This window comes from Mirounga angustirostris, unplaced genomic scaffold (genome assembly GCF_029215605.1).
Source record: "Mirounga angustirostris isolate CCGP_5_RB_7025 unplaced genomic scaffold, mMirAng1.0.hap1 SCAF_13, whole genome shotgun sequence".
NCBI lineage: Eukaryota > Metazoa > Chordata > Mammalia > Carnivora > Phocidae > Mirounga > Mirounga angustirostris.
The window spans coordinates 55,097,170-55,117,466 of record NW_026991721.1 but is presented as its reverse complement, the minus strand read 5'-3'; the positions used below and the strand labels follow the sequence as shown (position 1 = coordinate 55,117,466).

General features: G+C 44.4%; 1 protein-coding gene across 7 annotated transcripts in view; it reads right to left on the bottom strand.

Annotated features, from left to right (window-relative positions):
* Window positions 1-232: 232 nt before the first annotated feature.
* P4HA3 (prolyl 4-hydroxylase subunit alpha 3) overlaps window positions 233-20,297 on the bottom strand; it is a 39,351-nt gene continuing 19,286 nt past the window's right edge. For 3 of the 7 annotated variants that reach the window (XM_064576937.1, XM_064576939.1, XM_064576941.1), the window contains 6 exons: window positions 19,341-19,392; window positions 17,186-17,349; window positions 16,768-16,944; window positions 11,932-11,996; window positions 10,396-10,555; window positions 233-913 (listed from right to left, as the gene is read on the bottom strand). In XM_064576937.1, the coding sequence (XP_064433007.1) occupies window positions 578-913; window positions 10,396-10,555; window positions 11,932-11,996; window positions 16,768-16,944; window positions 17,186-17,349; window positions 19,341-19,392 (954 nt within the window). In that variant the 3' untranslated portion in view covers window positions 233-577. Of the gene's footprint in view, window positions 914-1,942; window positions 2,040-3,456; window positions 3,526-7,035; window positions 7,099-8,799; window positions 9,714-10,395; window positions 10,556-11,931; window positions 11,997-16,767; window positions 16,945-17,185; window positions 17,350-19,340; window positions 19,393-20,297 lie in introns of those variants that run through there. The other 4 variants (XM_045894430.3, XM_045894427.3, XM_064576938.1 and 1 more) reach the window with 4 other exon arrangements.

The window sequence follows — 20,297 nt, the reverse complement described above, 5'->3', positions numbered from 1 at the left end:
CAGATGGTCAGGGAAGAAAGGTCTGAAGTGACATTGAGCCCAGAGTGGGATGATGAGAGGCACTTGGCCATGGGGGCAATTTGAGGGAGCAGCAAATGCAAAGACCTGAAGGTGGGAACGATGCTGATGACGATGAGCATAGTGGTTTTAGGAACAAAAAGAATGTCATGTGTCTGGAATAAAATGAGAGGGGAATGGTGGGAGGTGAGCCAAGTTGAGATTATAGCATAAATGCAATTTATGTATATTTTTTAATTCAATGTAAGAATATTCTTCGTTGTGAAAAATGATTTGTAAACATTTTTAATGGCTGTATTAAAAAATCATCATATAAAAAAAGAAGAAAAGTTTCATTCTGCTTGAAAAAAAAATCCTATGAGGTACACTCCTGTTACGGAGACAGTCCCTGCTCAGTCTTCAGAAGTCAGTGGGGAGAAGGGCAAAAAGCCATGGGAGTTAGGCTAGCCCCCTCCTGTAGGTATCCTCATTGCCACTTCTGGGCCCCTGTGGTCAAGGCTCAGAGTGGCAAAAACCCCACTGACCAAACCCCAGGGACTATTGATATATCCTGTTTCCATCATAGAGTGTCTGAGCCCCAGAAACTTCTCCCTCTGGCCCTCTTGCCCCCTTCTTTGTATTGCCCATCCATTCTACTCTGACTGATGGTTTGAGAATTCTCAGGTGTTCCCTGGTACAGACCACTTCCTTTTGCAAGGAACAAGCAATGCAGACAAGGCCCTCTTCCAGAAGGTAGCTCTCCTTTCTCCTCTCCTAGCCTGGCCTTTGGCTTCTGGCTTCTCTGGAAAGTCACAGGACTCCACCAGCTTCTCTCTGCCAACATTTTAGTCTTTAGGGCTTGAGCTGCAGGGTCTGCGGAACTCCTGTCCATACTCATGTATCCACTTGTTGGCCACTGGGAGAGAATGGGGAAGAAGAGAACAGGCTCAACCGATCAGACAGCAGCAATGCTCACTCACAGGGTCACGCAAGGGCCACTTACATTCTGCACTCTGGGCAACTCACTTGCCTCACCCTAGTCCCAGCCCTGCAACAGACTACAAGATACTGCTTCTAGCAAAGATAAATAGCAAAGAGGACACTGTCCCCTATAAAAAGTCTCTGACAGGTTCTGTCTACTATAGACTAATTTTCAAACCTTGGGTACTAAGGTCACTCACGCTTCATTGATGTAGCACCTAAAAGTCCACCCTCCCCCTGGTGCAATGAGAAAAAAGCGGTGGCTTGTCTTGGCAATGTCCATCTCAGCATGAGAGTCTCTCGTCGACTTTTTCTGTCTTCAGAACTAAGTGCTTTTGGACACATATATGACATAAATCATCTGCTGCTTATTTATTTAGCTCTTCCTTGTTTGACCATCTCCACACGGGGAGGCACTAAATGGGACACATAGTGGCTTGATGGTTCTCTCCTTGGGTCAGAGGGCTGGAGCTTAGAACCATTTTCCTCCTCAGCTGTGCTCAGGAATCAAGGCCTATCTGGTCAGGTCAATAAACTTTCACTGAGGGCGCCTGGGTGGCTCAGTTGGTTAAGCGACTGCCTTCGGCTCAGGTCATGATCCTGGAGTCCCAGGATCGAGTCCCGCATCGGGCTCCCTGCTCAGCAGGGAGTCGGTTTCTCCCTCTGACCCTTCCCCCTCTCATGCTCTCTCTGTCATTCTCTCTTTCAAATAAATAAATTTTAAAAATCTTTAAAAAAAATAAAAATAAACTTTCACTGACACCTGCTCTGTGAGAGAATCTTTGCCCTTTAAGGCTTCCCAATCTTTGGGGGCAACTAATCCACAATCTGATCATCTCAATATTAAGTGGCACTGTAATGAAGCTTTTGGAATGACAGGGCTATGCTATTTTCCAGCCACCCCCTATTTGACTTTACTCTGAATCCCTCACCCCATTCTCATGCCTAGAAAGGCAGGCCTTACCCCACTTATCTCCCACCAGGACAGGACAGCCCGCATGAAGTGTGTCACCATCCCCTTCACCACTCCTACGCAGATTCCACCAAAACAGTGCTGCATTCTGAAAACAAAAGGGCCCACCCCAGAGAGGGTCAGCCCAGAATTTCAGTCCTATGGAAGGACAAGACTATGACTAAGGACAAATGCATGCATATCATTAAACGAGAAAACTGTCCATGCAGATTGGGGGCAAGGCATGCATAACATGGCACAAGATGGCATAAGTTGCCATTCACCCATTCATTCATTCACGAATGCATCATTTATTGAGGGCCTGCTCCGCTCCAGGCCCTAAGGATGCAGAGACAAATCATACCCAGTTCTGCTCTCAGGAGCCCACAGTCTTATAGGAGAGACAGACATAAAAATAGAACAGGACAGCGTGGCAAGTGCTAGGAGAAAGGTGAACACATGATGTCATTGGATCCCAGAGGAGAGGCCCTCAGCAAAAACCACAAAGTGGAACAAAATATTCCTTATACAATTAAGAACCTAATTCAGATGCTTACCCTTCCTCAGGCACTTACTAATAATACCCCCAGGAAGCAGGCTTTATCATACTCCCCACTTTACCAGCAATGAAGTTGAGGCTTTGGGGCTTTAAGTAATGCAACTAAGAAGGAGCAAAGTCAAGACTCAAACCCAGGTGTTTTGACAAATCCTGTATGTCCTTTTTTCCCTATGGACATCTTTTTTCCCCTATACAATTCCTACAGACTTAGTTTAACCTTGGCCATTAGAAGCTGTCAAAGCCCTAGGTAATGAAGAGCTTTCCAGGAGGCATTGACAGCGTCTGCATTCCCAAGTCTAGAAGAGACACCAATCCCCTGAGGACTCCTAGATCCCGGCCTTTACTTAGGCAATGCTTACGATGTGCTTGGCACTGTGCTAAGTGTTTTATAGGCACGATATCATTTCTCTATCTTCATTTCATTCCTGAGTTAGGTAAGGGCTTTGAGGGAGCTTGATGGGTCTGCAACTGGGGGGAAATGAAACCTCTATCACACGGCCCTCCTCTGTGCCTCACGTGATCTCATAGCTCTTATTGCAATAGTTGTTACTGCTTGTTAACTTCTCTGCAAGCTCCTGGAGGACAAGGACTATGAGTTTTCCTCGGTACCTCAGTGCTTTCAGCCCTCGGTGTTTACTGAATGAATGCCTGAGGGGACCAGTTGCTCTAGAGGACCCAAGGGTCACTAAAAGAGAGTTCTTACCTTTGAGGAGTTCTATCATAATAGAGAAGGCAGACAGGTAATCATCTACTTGTAATATAAATAGTCATTAAATTTGAAAATAGATGCACAAGTAACATGTGGTCATCTAAATTGAGGAATTATCTTTGATTTTGAGAATCAGGGGAAAATATCTTTTTATCCCTCCTCCCAGGAATAAGCTTGCAAGCACAGACAGCACGGAAGCTCAGATGTTAGTTCTGCACTCTTATTACCACCATGTGCTGGGACCAGACCCCCACTCACCTTGACCACAGGCACGCTAAAGTTGGCATAGATGAAAGCAGTGGCTCCTCCAGCTTCCACGGAGCTCAGCTACAATGCCAAAGAGTCAGCAGTGAAATAGCCCCTGACTGTCCAACTCTGTCCTACTTGACATCTGATGTCATTTGTGCAGAGAATCCTTCCCAGGTTCCCCAATTTCAGCTCTGGGAGAAATACTTATTGAAAGATTATCACCCAATTTAGGAATTAAGGGAGCCTACTCCCTGGCATCAGTGTTTGCCTGCAGGGCCATAAGAGGACAGCCTTTAGGAACTCCCCCGCTTTCTTCATCCCTCCAGCTAACATCCTTATTGAGGGCTACAGTAAGTCGATTTGAAGTTTGAGACCGTCAGGAAGAAATCTAGTTTAAATCACAACCCAAGACACAAGAATGTTTCACAAAACATTCTTACTACATGAGATACCCTTTGTTATTTTCCATTTTATTTTGTTCTATTCTAGTTCAGATTTCTGAAATGCTGACCACATCCACTAAATTAATTTCACAGCCCACTAATGGATCATGACTGTGGCTTACAGAGCACTTTTATATTACAATTAGTTTTCCAAGTTGGGCATTGTAGGAACCACTGATTGCAGCTTTGGCATGTTTCCCAGACCACTCATCCCACGCTAAGTAACCTCAGCTAAGGAGTTTCACCACTGGTATATTCTAGAATTGTAGATGTCTTCTCTTAATATGAAGATCTTTTTCTGATTGTCAAAGAAATATATAAAAAAATTAAAAATACAGGAAAATACTTGTATTACTCATCATATCATCGAGAAAAAAAAGCACGGTTGTAATTTACATACTAATAACAGGCATTTATTCAGCACTGACTACATGCTAGACGTTATACAAGTCCTTACAGATATATTATCTCACTTATTCCTCACAACAGTCCTGTAAGTTAGAATTGATATTGTTATAATTCACATTTTACAGATGAGGAAACTGAGTCTCAGAGAGATTAAGTACTTAACAAAAGGTCACATCACTCTTCGGTGACTGAGCCCAATTTGAACTGAGCCACTGCTAACTACCGAGTCCCTGCTCACAATTTTTATGCTATACCCTTGAACATTCAGGTTATTTCCAAATGTTTGCTATTCTAAGCAACTCTTAGTGAGTAAAATCTTTTTTTTTTTTTTTTCATTTTACACTCTTCTCATAAGAAAGAGTCTGGGCCATTAGTATTACTGAGTCAAGAGTGTATGCATACATTGAGTACTTTTGGTATGTACTGCTAAGTTATTTTCTCACCAGCAGCGCAACATGACAGAGCCAGTCTGACCTCACCCTGTCTCGCAGAACGTTTGTGGATCCCACCACATTCACCTGTTAGCAGTTAGGACGTTGGCACTTGTTAGAGGAAACTGAACTAACATGGGGATTCAGAACATGGTAGTGACAGTGGTGACTTTTAGCATTTCATGGCTCCCCGTGTAGCCCCTTGGGAAGGTCGATGAGAGCAACAATTTGCTCCTTGTGTTCAAGTAACTAAATGGGATGATTCCATTCTAACCCCTGTTGTCAGCAACTATGGGTGTAAGCAAGATACTCAGGGGGAACCTGCACTTTCCTGCATTCCTTTACCTACGGTTTTGCAGTATGGCGGGAAGGAATGACATCAAATTGAAAAGAGAATCTGACCTGTGTTCTGTGAAGCTTCTGAGCAGGATTGTGAGATCAGTGGAGTGGAAGTAAACCTTCCACTGTTTTTATACTGGGACTGATCTTATCTCCAGTTTGAACAAAAAATTAGTAACTTGATTTTAGCTCAGTCCTCTGCACATCTTATAGGTTATTTTCTCCCTACAATATTACGCTTAGATTCTCCACAAACCTTAATGTCTGTCATTAGAAATGCTTGTAATGGTCTTTACCTACCTCAATCTGAAGATGAAAGAATTGGGATAACCTAGCATGTCCTAGGTCCCACGATGCCAATGCCCCTTTAAGGGGTCATATACCTCCTTGTGGGATGCAATGATAGAAACCTACTGGATAAAACTTTACAGAGTGACGTCCCCTTACATTATCTCATCAGATCCTCATGACAACCCTATGAGGAGGTGCAGGACAAGAAAACAAGCTCAAAGAATTGATGTGATTTGTGCTGAGGCCACATATTAAGTGGCAGAACTGGAACTAGGCCAACTAACTCTAAGTGCATTCCATTCCACTGTCACAAATGCTTATACTCAAATGTGCACGCACACATGTGTATACTCACCCCCCCCCACATACACACATTTGCATTTTGCCATTTACAAGTGCAGGGCTCTTGCATCCATGCTACCCTTACCATAGGAACTGGGCCTCAGGAACCAGGGAACAAAGCGGTAGGAGCTACTAGGGAGGTAAAGAACAGAGAGATATTGGCCCCTAGATGTCCTATTCTTCGCTTGATACCAATATTCCTCACTACCTGTGACTTCCCATGCCATCTGGAGTCATCAGCCGGAGATACAACCAGCTGCTGATATAAGACATGCCCCCTGCCTGGAGAGCTGACATCCCTCCAATGCCTGATCAGAACACTCAGAATGACCACTAGAGGCCAGACACCACTGCAAGTGGCAGCCTTCTGGTTCTGCGGCAAGTATAAAACCCAGTCACAGGAAGAACTACAATGGAATCACCAGTACTACAGACCATAAAGTGTGGCCTCTGGTTGTCCTTTTTTGGCTGCACTGTGGAGAAGACACAGCACTGAGAAAAGAGGGAATGCTAGGGTGGGGGTGTGCTATTCTAATAAGCCTGAAACCAGGACTTCATCTTTGGGTGTTACGTAGAACCCTTCTATTAACATGTTTATCCCTTCAGTTAACAGTCATACACCTCTTATAATTTAAGTGACAGATGATTGAAATTATGACTGGTCCACAGAGAATGAAGTAAACCTACATGATCTGCAGGGAAGGGGGTAGGTGAGATAATAGCGACTAGGTTCAATTCCTAGGATCAGGTCAGAAATTAGGAGAGGAGGCCAGTTTATTTGTTAAGGGGGTATCCCGCAGATTTTATGGGGACATTGGAAAGAGAATTTTCACTACATGTAAGACAGCAACACTTACTGAATTTCTTAGTAGACATCTCTGTTCTTCCCTCCTGTAATCTTAGCTGTCTCCTTCCTCTTCCCTCTTTCCCCTCATGGCTCCACAACCTCATCTGTGGATCCATGCTTTCCAACACCAACTAGTCTGTGTGACCTCAGAGAGAGACTGTCACATCCCCTTCCTGTGTTGGTTAGGTCCTAGGATCTCCTGGCCTTCAATGTAACCTTCAGTGTAACCCTACTTCCCATCCTAATCACTGCCTATGACAAGGTCATATTTAAGTCTATGCACTGTAAGCTCTTTGAGGGCAGGAACTCTGACTTCTGTTTCTTTATCTCCGATAGTGCCTATTAAAAATGCTGTCTGAAAGTCACAAAAGTCTCAGAGATTTTTGTGCTGTATCAGATAAAATCAGTATCTGATACTGCTTTGAAAACCATAAAAGAGAAGCAGTCATTAAATAAGAAGCCCTGGTCCATCCAAAGCAAGACTCACATAGATCATAAATGTTGCCACTCGGTTCCCAGACTTCATTCTGTACAGTGGGCTAGTTGGTGACTGAGACAAAAATAGAACATATCATTATTTTATGCAGATGGCACCAGACTGACAGGATTCCCACATAATACAAGGAGAAAAATGGGGATGTCACAGTTGGGATATAGCCTTGAGCCACACCCTTGCTGGCAGGTACTCACTTAAGTTTTTTTCTTTTGCTAATTTATTAGATACTCATTTAAGTGAATTGTATACAGTTGATCCTTGAACAATATGGGTTTAAACTGTGTAGGTCCACTTGTATGCAGGTTTTTTTTCAATGAGTATTGTAAATGTGTTCTCCTTACGATTTTCTTAACATTTTCTTTTATCTAGCTTACTTTATTGTAAGATTACAGTATATAAACATATAACATACAAAATGTGCTAATCAACACATTTTTATGTGATTGGTATGGCTTCTAGTCAACAATAGGCTATGAGTATTTAAGTTTTGGGGAGTCAAAAGTTATATACAAATTCTTGGCTGTGCAAGGGGTTGGCCCATGTTGTTCAAGGGTCAACTGTACTAATCAAACAGAATTGCTTGTCAGTAGTGAAAGTACTATATGAGGTTAACTTCAGGTTCAGTGAAATAAAGAAATTAGTAGATACACTATTACAGATAATCATTCTATAGGAACACCAAGTCATCAGACTGAAGTTCCCAATTATTTGCTTGAGACACACTGTTGTCATAGTACAGTTTGACTGAGATACAATTTACATATCCTAAATTCACCCACTGTAAGGGTGTTTTTCAGTGAGCTTTAGTAAATTTTAATAGTTGTGCAGCACTCCCACAATTCAATTTTAGAACACTTGCCTCAGCTTAAAAAGTTGCCTCATGTCAGTCAGTCCCTATCCTACCCTCAACCTCGGGTAACCACTGATGTGCTGTCTCTATAGTCTCGCCTTTTCTAGAAATTTCATATAAACAGAATCATAAAATACGTAGTCTTTTTTTGTTTGGCTTCTTTCACTTAGTATAGAGTTTTTATGATTCATCTCTATTGGATTTATCAGTAGTTAGTTCATTCCTTTTTATTGCTGAGTAGTATTCCATTCTGTAGATATAGAAAATTTTGTTTATCCATTCACCTGAATGGGTTGTTTATAATTCTTAGCTATTACCAATAAATCTGTTATAAACATTCTTGTACACATGTTTGTATGGACATAGTTTCCTTTCCTCTTGGGTAAAATACTTAGTAGTGAAATGGCTGCATCATATGTAGGTGTATGTTTAACTTTTTAAGAAACTGACAAACTAGGGCACCTGGGTGGCTCAGTCAGTTAAGCGTCTGCCTTCAGCTCAGGTCATGATCCTGGGTCCTGGGATTGAGCCCTGCTTTGTCGGGCTCCCTGCTGAGCAGGGAGTCTGCTTCTCCCTCTTCTTCTGCCCCTCCATCCTACTCATGGCCTCTATCTGTCAAATAAATAAAATCTTAAAAAAAAAAAAAACCGCCAGGGGCGCCTGGGTGGCTCAGTTTTTAAGCGCCTGCCTTCTGCTCAGGTCGTGGTCCCAGGGTCCTGGGATCGAGCCCCGCATCAGGCTCCCTGCTCCGCGGGGAAGCCTGCTTCTCCCTCTCCCACTCCCCCTGCTTGTGTTCTTCCTCTCGCCTTATCTCTCTCTGTCAAATAAATAAAATCTTTTAAAAAAAGAAAACGCCAAATTGTTTTCCATGTTTTCAAAAGTGGCTGTACCATTTTACATTCCCATCAGCAATGTATGAAAGTTCGAGTTCCTCCACATCTCCATCAACACTTGATATGATCTGTCTTTTTTAATTTTAGCCACCGTAATAGAAATATGGTGCTGTCTCATTGTGGTTTTAATTTCTAGTTCCCTAATGACATTGAGTATGTTTTCATGGGCTTATTAGCCATTCATTTATCTTATTTCATTATTCAAAATATTAATTCAAATAAGCCCATTTTTAAAAAATTGAGTTATGGGATGCCTGGCTGGCTCAGTAGATAAAGCACGCAACTCTTAATTTCAGGTTTGGGAGTTTAAGTCCCACACTGGTCATAGGGCCTACTTAGATAGATAGATAGATAGATAGATAGATAAAAGAAAAAATTGAATTGTCTTATTTTTTTTAAAGATTTTATTTATTTATTTACTTATTTGAGAGAGAGACAGAGAGAGAGCATGGGGGTAGGGGCAGAGTGAGAGGGAGAAGCAGATTCCCTGCTGAGCACGGAACCCGACAAAGCAGGGCTCAATCTCAGGACTCTGAGATCATGACCTGAGCCAAAGTCAGACGCTTAACCGACTGAGCCACCCAGGTGCCCCTGAATTATCTTATTATTGAATTATAAGTTATTTATATATTTTGGATACAAGTCCTTTGTCAGATACAGAATTTGTAAATGTTTTCTCCTAGTTAATGGCTTGTCTTTTCATTTCCTAATGGTGTTTTTGAAAAGCAAATGATTTTAATTTTGATGAGGGCCAATTTATCATTTTTATTTTTCTTTTATGGATTGTGCTTTGTTAATTTTTGTATATGGTATGAGGTAAGGGTCTAAAGTTGTTGTTGTTGTTGTTATTTTGCAAGTAGATATCCAGTTGTCCCAGCACCATTTGTTGGAAAGGGTATCTTTTCCTCATTGAATTTCCTTGGCACCTTTGTGAAAAATCAATTGACCATAAATGTGTGAGTTTATCTGGACTTTGTTCTGTTCCACTGACCTATGTGTCTATCCTATATCTGTTCCACATGGCCTTGATTACTGTAGCTCTGTATTACATTTTGAAATCAAGTAGTGTGTGGCCTCCAACTTGGTTCTTTTTCAAAATTTTGGCTGTCCTGGGTCCTTTGTATTTCCATATACATTTTAGGATCAGCTTATTAATTTCTATAAAAATAAGCATCCTATAATTTTGATAAAGTTTGGGTTGAATCTACAGATCAATTTTGGGGAGATCTTCAAATCCTCAAAAATTATTTACTGAGTACACATCAGCAAAGATGGGCAATTGAGATCATGAGAAAAGGAAAGTAACTGGAAGAAGGACAATCTTCACTGGGAAGTCCCTGGGTGAAGTGAGATAGAAGACTCCATGACAGGCCACATTCTTCTTCCCACTAGCAAATTTTGGAAAGGGGGGATGGTGGCCCAAAAGGAAATGAGTCAGCAGCGGCAATCAACTTGAAACCAAGGTTTTCAGACCTTCCTGGAACAAGAGCCTTTGTTCTAAGATTTCACTTGGTATTCCCTGAGAACATTATAAGGGCTCTGCCTTAGAGAAATAAATAATACCCTGGTTCCCTACCACAGGAGGTTGATCATTGACCCTATAGTTACCGTAGCATGGTCAAAGTGAGGCTCATAGTGACCGCCAATTCCATAATTCACCACCTGGAGATACTCTGCGTAGGGAGGCTGGACATCAAGGCCTGTGAGGGCACCAATGCGATGGTCAAGGGTCACCAGCAGGGGATCGACAGTGTCCTTCAGCCAGGCACTAAAACACACCACAGGTTGTAGCATCAATGATCTGATGCCAGAAATGACTATGTCTGTGAATGAATGAGTTATATCAACTGCCAGAAGGAAGGAAGGAAGGAAGGAAGGAAGGAAGGCAGGCTGGCTGGCTGAAGAAACAGTATAAACACAGACATGGAGTTATAACAATATACAGTCTGTGTAAGTGTAGGAGCATTTGGTCTATGAAAGAAGTAATGGGAGACAAGGCTGGAAAAGTATGTTCAGGACCTGTTGTAAAAAGCTGAGGACACCATGGTCATAAAACTGGTCTTTGTGGGTGGTAGATAGTCAGTGAAGGTTCATGGACAGGAAAGTGATTTGGTGACCAGGAGTCCACTGATGACCTTTGAAGGATCAGTTCCAGTGAAGTTGTGAGGACAGAACCAAAATTCAAAGGCATACAGAGTGATGGTAGGGAAAGAAGAGGAGGCAGCGAGGGTGTCAGCTTCTTCACCTGAAAAGTAAAGCGAATACCACCTACTCCCTTAAAAGCAATGAATCTAAGTAGAAGGTCAGATTTTTCTCTTTGACACCACAATGTCAGAAAGGTTAGAAAAGCAATAAAGTGAGGCCATATGGACCTTCCAAAGTTTAGAGAATAACTACTAGTATGAAAGGTCCCTAAATGTACCAGACCAAAGAAGTTAAGGTTAAGCCAAATGATTCTGAATCAAAGCTTTCATTATTCACCTCACTTCCCAGACAACAAAACTATCCACTCAGCCTGAGGTCTGGCCTCTCCCCAGAGATGCTGTTGTCACTGCCTCCCATGGCTCTGATGGGGACTCATTCTCTTACTCATCATAAATCCTGTCTTTACAATACAAATCAAGGACTGCAAGGGGGTGGGGGCAGGAGTTGAGGGGAGAGGATAAAGCTGGGCTTTCACAGCTGAATCTGCCTCTCTAAAAGCCAGGTCCAGAGATTCTGGCCACCCTTCTTGCCTGAATGTTGGCACGTCATGCTTCGAATATGAGTCAGGAGGCAGGAATGGAACTTTATAAAGTCAAATTCCAAATGGGAACAGAACTGAATTCTCCGGAAAAGCAATCCTGGCTAGGAGAACATCTCCACACCTAATTTCTGGTTCCTGGCCTAAAAGCTTTGTTAAGTCTTTTCCTAAGGGCCTCCTAGTTAAGTCCTCAGACCCTATAACAACCTGTGAAAGGGCCTTGGGTGAGAGGAGTGGAAATTTCTCCCTCTCAACAAGCATGTACAGGTAGAAACATGAACTATGGATTCTCTAGCAGCATCTCTGGATGGCTGTTGCTGACCTTCAGTCAGCTGTGCCACAGGCCCAAGGGCAGGCAGCAAGTATGACCAGAGTCCCTGCCAAGGAAGGACGCCTCTTACCTTTTGCTGATTCGGTACTCCACCGGCAACTGCTTCTCCCCTGATGCCACCACGGACCTCTGTAGCTGATGTGGAGGACGTAAGAGAAAGTGGGCATCAAGGACGATGTGAAGGGAAGGACTCGGCCATTTCCATAGACATGCCCCCCTCTTCAAAGTAAACCTAACAATCGCCAGTTCCTCCCTAATTCCAAGTATTTTGCACATGCTACGAATTTAGTGATAGCTATCGATCTCAAAAACAAAAGATAATAAGTGACCAAAAAATCTGAGCTGAAAATAACCTTTAGCGGCATGTCTGGTAGACAGTAAGCACTCAAAAAAAGCTTGCTGAACTGAAATAAAGTGATATTTGAATCCCTTTTGCATCTGAGACTGTGAGTTCTGTCAGAACAGGGGCTGTTTCTCACTCAGCTTTGTATCCTCGTGGCACAGGGCCTGGCCTACGGTAAGCACTTAGTGTTTGTCATATTAAATGAACACCTCCAACGAGGAAACTCTCCACCCTCAGAGGTAGCCTGCTCGCCTGAACAATTCCGACAAAGCCCTTTCTTATTAAGAATCAAAATCTGGGGGCGCCTGGGTGGCTCAGTCGGTTAAGTGGCTGCCTTGGGCTCAGGTCATGGTCCCAGGGTCCTGGGATCAAGACCCACTTCGGGCTCCCTGCTCCGCGGGAGGCCTGCTTCTCCCTCTCCCACTCCCCCTGCTTGTGTTCCTTCTCTCACTGTCTCTCTCTCTGTCAAATAAATAAATAAAATCTTTAAAAAAAAAAAAAAAGAATCAAAATCTGTTTTGCTGCAACTGCCTTCATTATGTGGGGAAAAAAATCCCAAACAGGTTCAATGTCACTAATTTAACTAAATGTTTCTATTTTGTTCTGAATGTCTAGATATGAATTTTAAATTCTTTTAAAATAAAGTGGTTTCTAACTGCAAAAGCACTGTACCAGGGACAGAAAGAGAAAGATTTACATAAGGATGTGTCTACTTCTGCATCTGTCATCAGAATGTCAACTCCATGAGGGCAAGTCTTTTGTCGGTGTCCCTAGAGTCCAGAGAAGGCCTGGAAGGGAGTAGGTGCGCAATATTGGTGAAAGGAACAAATGAATGAATGAATGAACCAGAGTCCTGTGCTTAATGACCCAGCCCTGGCACTTCACACGCAGTCAGAGCAGAGCAATGAACTGCACAAGACACACACCCTTTCCCTTCTTGGAGGCTTCTGTAATATTATTATTCCTGCTGCTAAACCAGGAAGACAACTTTGGAAAAGTCTCTTTGTTTCCTTGAACCCGTTTCCTCAGCTATAAAATGCAGTATGTGAACAACGCCTTCTTGGCGTTCCTTCCAGCCTATCCTTCTATGATATCAGGATGCAGGGCATCAGTGGGTGACTGATAATGCCTGTCTAGTCCTTCACCCAGCATCCTCCCCTGGGCTCCTTGTGTAGGAGAGAGGAGAGATTCTTAGAGGAGTTGCTGCCTTATGTTCTTCTAGGGTAACATCAGTGGTTTAAAGAAAAATCCTAGGGAATCTCCATTCTATCCCTGTCCCCATTAAGGAGCCACCTTGCACTTAATTCCTTTAACAATTATTTATTGTACACCAGCAAGTCATTCACTTTTGGGGACAAATATTTATTGGTTGTTCTCTGCGCTGAGTACCACGCTAGGCATTGGAAATACAGAATATGGAGCAGACGTAAGTCATGCAATGGGGCCATAATGGACAAGTACAGGGCACTAAGAGAATATTACAAAGGAGCATCTAGTCCCTTATGAGGGACAGGAAGTCTTCCCAGGATACCCAAATGACAACTGGAATCATACAGGTGAAAAGAGACCAAGGGGAGAGTGACGTAGAGAGAAGAGTATGTGCGCAGGGGTTAGGGGGAGCGTGGCCCGTTCGTGGCGATGCAAGTTGTTTAGTGTGGCTGGGGCGTCGAGCGCAAGGGGCACATGCTGTGGAGGGGTCAGCAGCAGCAGGCCAAGGAGCTTTATAACATTCAAGTGACCCATTCAAGAGTTTAAAGCAAGGGCTTGGCGTGGTCAGCTGCAACCTTTTAAAAAGTAGTCTGGCTGCAATGGGCATAATGCAGGGCTAGGCATTTCAAGGACGGCCTATGAGCCCTCCTAGATTATAGTCTAGTTGAGGAGACAGGATGATACCCCCGAAACAACTAGTGATACTAGACAGCACAAAAATGGCAGAATAAATGAAAAAAAAAATCAAATATAGACAACTGATGACAAAAGCTTTGAGTTCAAAAAAGAGAGAGGTTCTTGTACGTGGCCCCAAAAAGTGCTCTGAAGAAGATGTTCCTACTGAAAGTACCCACGAAAGTGGAGAGTGACAGGGCTAGTGGGCAAAGGGAGGCATGAGGCTTCCACAGAGTCTTCACGAATGGGTAGGATGTGGATGGAAGGACAAGTGACAAGAGAGCAGTGTTTGGGATGGGACACAGATGAAGTAAATTCAAGGCTCAGGAGAGGCTTCAGTGGCTTGGGTTGAATTTAGTTTCCATGCGGCCAACCCACCCTATAAGCCGAGGCTTATTCCCGGCAGAGCCGAAGACCAGACAGGGATCAGCGCCTCCACATCAGCCTCTGGGAAGAGGGAGAGTGGCGAAGTCTTTGCCTGCCAAACAGCCGACCTGGCCAGGCCGGACTGCTGGGAGGGCTGCCTGTCCAGTCGTTCTTTTTTTTTTTTTTTTAAGATTTTTTATTTATTTATTTGAGAGAGAGAGAATGAGAGAGAGCACATGAGAAGGGGGAGGGTCAGACAGAGAAGCAGACTCCCTGCCGAGCAGGGAGCCCGATGCGGGACTCGATCCGGGGGCTCCAGGATCATGACCTGAGCCGAAGGCAGTCGCCCAACCAACTGAGCCACCCAGGCGCCAGCCCAGTCGTTCTAAGGAAGAAGCACCTGCTGGCCAGATACCGCCGCTGGCTCACTGAGATGCCGAAGCTATTGAAGATACTTTGTTCCAACTGACCGGCGGAGCTTAATGCTCTCAAATACTGCACAAAGATTCCAGACTTCACTGGAGGGGCTCCTGGATGAGATGACTCTTGCTACTCTTATCCCTCCGATCCATGTCTGCTAGTCAGAATCTTCCTTAAAATCAACAGGCCTGATCGTGCCAATCTGCCGTTTAAACTGTCCAAGAGCTCCCCCTACCCCCACCCCACCCCCAGCCTCTGGGATCAAACCCAAGCTCCCCAGCACTATACCTAGGCACTTCCTGATGGTATCTCACCGTCTGGCCTCATCTCGGATCACCTCCTAGCCCATCCCTCGCACGCTTGCGCCAGCAAGCTCCACCCCACTCTCTGAACACACCGCCTGTGGGGTCCTTGCACGTATTGTTCCGTCTTCCTGCCATACCCTTGGCCACCTTGTTACTCTGATGAATTTCACATCCGCAGGGACGCCTCCTCTGTTTTCCCGTCCTCTCTTTACCCATCTGCCTTTCCCTCACAGGAAGGCTCACTTTTGGAGGCCGCCGTAGCACGGTGCCCTGCACAGTGTAGTGTATATACCCGTTTCCCCCGTTATGCTGTGAGCTCCTAAAGGGAAAGGGCCAACGCTAAATCTCTGCAAATGTCCCACCCCCGGTGCAGCGTCTGGTGCACAGCAGGCTCGGTTCCGTTGACAGGGGGCCAAACGACCACCTGGATGAACAGGGCACCATCGAGGGCACGCACGATGACATAAGGAATTCTGAGACAGCCATTCAAAGAGGCAGCATGCTTATAACGATGAGGTAGTCTGTGTTATTTTTCTAAATAGTTGCCACCCTTCCAGGGCGAGGATTAAATGTCCTCTCCCCCTTGACATCAAGGTCGGCGCCACGGCTGGGGGAGCCCTCCCTGCAGAAGCATTAGACACACTCTCCCTGTTGACTGCGGTGGTGGCCCCATGCTTTGCCTCAACCGATGAAACAGGGGCAGAAGCAGGAGCTTTAGGAGCCAGCTAGCAGTTGGCCATCTCTGTCTTTTCTGTCTCCTCTGAGGCTGGAGGTGTCCCAGACGTAGGTGGCTCTGTCAGGCTGGGTCTCCAAGTGAAGACAGTTCTGCCCCCCAGCTGCAGCCAGCCAAGACAGGCACGTGGTGTAAGTAAGAAACAAACCTTTGTTGTTGTTGTGTCTGAGACTCGGGGGCTGTTTGTTACTGACCATAATCTAGCCTACGTTAGCTGCCACGAGAAGGCAGAGGAACAGAACAGCCATCGACGGACCGCTGAGTTCCAGGTCTGGCTACAGCTACACGCCTGCCCTTCATCAAGTCCCTTCCCCTCTCTGGGCCTGTTTCCTCCTTAACAAAATAATCTAGCTAAACTAGATAATCTTTCCACTCGGTAATCCTGTAAATCTGCACTAGGATATCACTCCTGGTCCATCATTTCACTCTTTAAAAAAAAAATTCTACCCATTATGTGGAATGACTGACATTGGGGAGGAGGGGGTCCTTTTGATTTTTTTAGGTTAAATTTACATATAATGATATGCACAGATCTCAAGTGTATGATTTGCTGAATTTTCACAAATGCACACAGCTGTGTACTCCACGTCCCTAAAACAAGATATTGAGAGCACATTTTCAACCCCCCAGCAAATGCCCTTGTTCCCTTCCCCAGCCAGTCCCCTCCCTCCAAAAGCAATGACTACTGTGATTTTTTTTTTTTTTTACCATTGATTCGTTTCATGGAATGGTTGGCATTTTGAATTCCTGGATTGATAAAGTGTACAGTTGTTCAGGCTGCCTGTTCTCACATTCCTGAACCCCAGGCATGTGATGACACAAAGAGAAGTTTTGGCAGGCTTTGGGGACACTCACCCACGGTTCTGCAAGCCCTCTAATTTTCTGAGCCTCCACGTCACTGACAAAGTCATGGTAGAGAACAACATAGGGCTCCAGGTGGATGACCTCCTTCCGGACGGGCTGGAGCTGCAGGTAGGGGCTCGAATTTGTCTCATATGAACAGTAGAGGCTAGGGATCTGGTAGTGAGTAGGCTGGAAAAAAAGCCTAGAATCAGCATGAGAGATGAAGGGTCTAGGAGCAGAAGCCAGTGTAGAGAACTACGACATAAAAAAACTGGCATGCGGGAGATGGAGAATGTGATCAGTCTGATGCTGTCCAAATGAGCTTTATGTTTCTAACGCATCAGCCTTTTCCCCTCACGTCGTTCCAATGCAACCTTTTCTTTCTCTAGCTACGCCTGTTCCCCCTTTCTCTTTCCCTTAGGAATCCTACCTGGGATCCCAGGGTCTGACATAACCCCTCGTAGGTGTCTCTGGTCTGCAAGTGGGGTACGTTGGGCCTCTGGATAACAGCCTCAGCTACCACCTGGTTGGGGCTCTCTGCCAAAAGCTTTTCGTATTTCAACACATTCCTGGCCATCCTCTTATTATCTGGGCCTGGAAGAAATCAGAGCAAGGAATAATACAGATGAACAAACAATGGTCTCTGTTTTCTCAAGTTTTCCTATAGCTTCCTGGTCACACACAACCAGCCACTGGACACCATGAAAAGCTGCCATGTCCATGCACAGGAGGATGGTAAGGCCCTCACTCCCAGAAGAGTACCTGGTATTAAAAAAGACTGAGTTAGGCCCGGTAGATCTGAGGGTGCAAAGGACTTTGGGAAGGAAAGTGGTACTGAACACTGTTAGACCAAGGGATCATAAGGATGGCAGCTCTAGGATACCGTGATGGTAAGTTTCATGTATCGGGAAGAAGCTTCACCCCTTCCTTCCTTCTTTCCTTCCTTCCTTCCTGCCTTCTTTCCTTCCTGCCTTCTTTCCTTCCTTCCTTCTTTCCTTCCTTCCTTCTTCCTTCCTTCCTTCCTTCCTTCCTGCCTTCCTGCCTTCATTTACCCATTCAATACATCTTCAGGGAACATCTACCATGTACTGGATACTGTGCTAGAGGCTAACCTCCCAGAGTTTAGAGCCTAATGGAGAAAAGCTACATTAAATAACTACTCACAATGAAACCCGTAAATGCTATGAAAGAGAAGTCCAGAGAGCCAAAGCCTATAGCAGAGAGACCCAACCTATTCTTCGCTGGAGCAGTGAAAGCTAATCCATTCCCCAATCTACAAGATCCTTCAAAATTCCTAACTGGCCTACATACAGAACAGTGCAGTATGAGACGGAGGGGTTCTAGACTTTGGTTCTAGCCCGGGTTGTCTTGTGTCTTATCTGTGCCCACCTGTTGGTGCCCCCTGTGGCTGTAAGATGCCCCTGGGCTAGCAGCTCCCCATGGTCTGCTAGCCTCTGTCCTGAGTTTCAGTGCCTCTCAGAAGGACATGCTGGATTGTTCTAATGCTCCCAAAGCATCTTTCTCTGAGGAGCTCAGTGTGCCTCTTAACTACCACGACCACCACCACCACCACTCTGGCAAAAGAGGGGACAGAAGTTACCATCCTTTTTGTAACAAGAGGCAAAATGAAGTTTGGGAGAATAGAAGCAGTGAGCCCAAAACCCCAGTGAAAATACTGCAGAGCCAGAAATGGAGCTGGTAATCCCAATTTGCTGTGTCCTACTCCACCTATAACTGCGCATGGTTTGGGTTCTCTGGGACAGGTAGAGATTTTAACAGAGCAAACATAAAGAAAGAGAGAAGGGCTGGGTTATCATTTTGCCTGTAGTAATTGCCCACATGTTTCCAGATCATTTGGCTACTTCCACATCCTACTGCTTGCCCAATTATCAGACTGGAATAATGTTACTAAATGGATTCAGTAAAAAGCGATACAACTGTGAAGTCCTCTGTGAAATACTTTATATTAAAATATCATAGTGATTATTTACTTACCTTAGTATCTCAGTATCTTATTAAAGGAAAACCTGGGAAGCCAGCTTCCACCAAAATTTTCACTAAAAATATCCAAGCAGAGAGCTAAGCTAGGAAATCTCCCTCCCATTTAACTCTGGTGACGTGCCCCGGGAGGAGCGTCGAAGCTGAACCCCGCACTAACTGAGCAGGGTGCTTGTCAGCCACGTGAGCTCTGGTTTAAAGGGAAGAGCTGCTATCTCTGTGGAAACAGCCAAAATCAGTCATCCCACAGAATCACTCTCCTTGCACGCACAGCTCTCACTGATCTCATTTGCCACACACACACCCCTCCCCTGGTCCTGGCCTTTTTCCCCGGCTGGGAGTGGAAGAGCAAAGGGACAGGTTGATACCTTCTTAGCATTTTCCCACAGACCAAAAAACTTCCCCCTGATGCACTGATCAATAGCTAAGAAAGATTTGATCCAAAATTAGAAATGTGGCTTGGATTATAAAATTAGAGAAATAAAAACACATGGCTGTCTTGTCCTTGCAGGGATTAAGGGCCAGGAGCAGAAGGGATTTCCCAGTAAATCAGCGCTGTGGCTCATTCATCTTCTATCATTACATACTGTAGAGGAGAAACTCTCGGGAGAGGCTGAGGGCGCACGAAACATTGCCGGCCTATAAAACAAAAAGAAAGAAAGGAAAGGAGGAGTTAACTACACTGAGGATATCTCCTTTGACCAAATCATTAAATGGATTCAAACAAAAAACAAAAAACTATAAAATACTCTTACCACCAGGAGACAATAAGACTCATTGAAATGAGCAGCAGACTAGAAATGTAGAAGTTCTCAGTCCTAATTCAGGATTTGCAGCCCTAATGCAACTCAAGTCTCCTCAGTGTCCTCATTTACAAATGACTCATTCCCACCCTTACCGGGGAAGGTAGAAAAATAAATGAAAATAAACTTTCGTAAAGTGCCCTCAAATCTTAAAGCATGCAAAACCACATAACTGCAGGGTGTTGTTATTTCGGTATACTTAATTATTAAGCTTAACATGGAACTATAAAAGCCCTAGTAAAAATACAATTTGTTCTCCAGGCTCAGTGCTTCCTAGAGTCGACTAAGGTAGTGAGAGGGAGGCAAAGAAGAACTAAACCTGAAACATTCCCACTGCATAGTAATGACCTCTCCCTGCCACCACCATTCGACCTTGAGCTACACAAGCTCAGAAGTACACAGGGGCTTTCCAGACAAACTGAGGAACAGAACCCATTGTAGGTGGGCTGCCATCCTGCCCTGGGCGCCAAGGAATGATGAACTGATAGAATTGTATTTCCTTCTGGTCATTTCATTTTTGCATGTTAAAAATTCATGCTTAAGGATAAAAGCAACAAGAAGCACACTATGAAACCTGAGAAACGGGAAAAAGAAATGCTCTGCTGAAACCCAGGGGCTCCAGCACTTTAGATGACTCAGAGTGTACATAGTGAACAGTCGTATTTGTTACACATTTCCATATCCTGATTGTTTCACTCTACATTGTTAGCAGGCGGACTTTTTATATCATAGTCTTCAGAG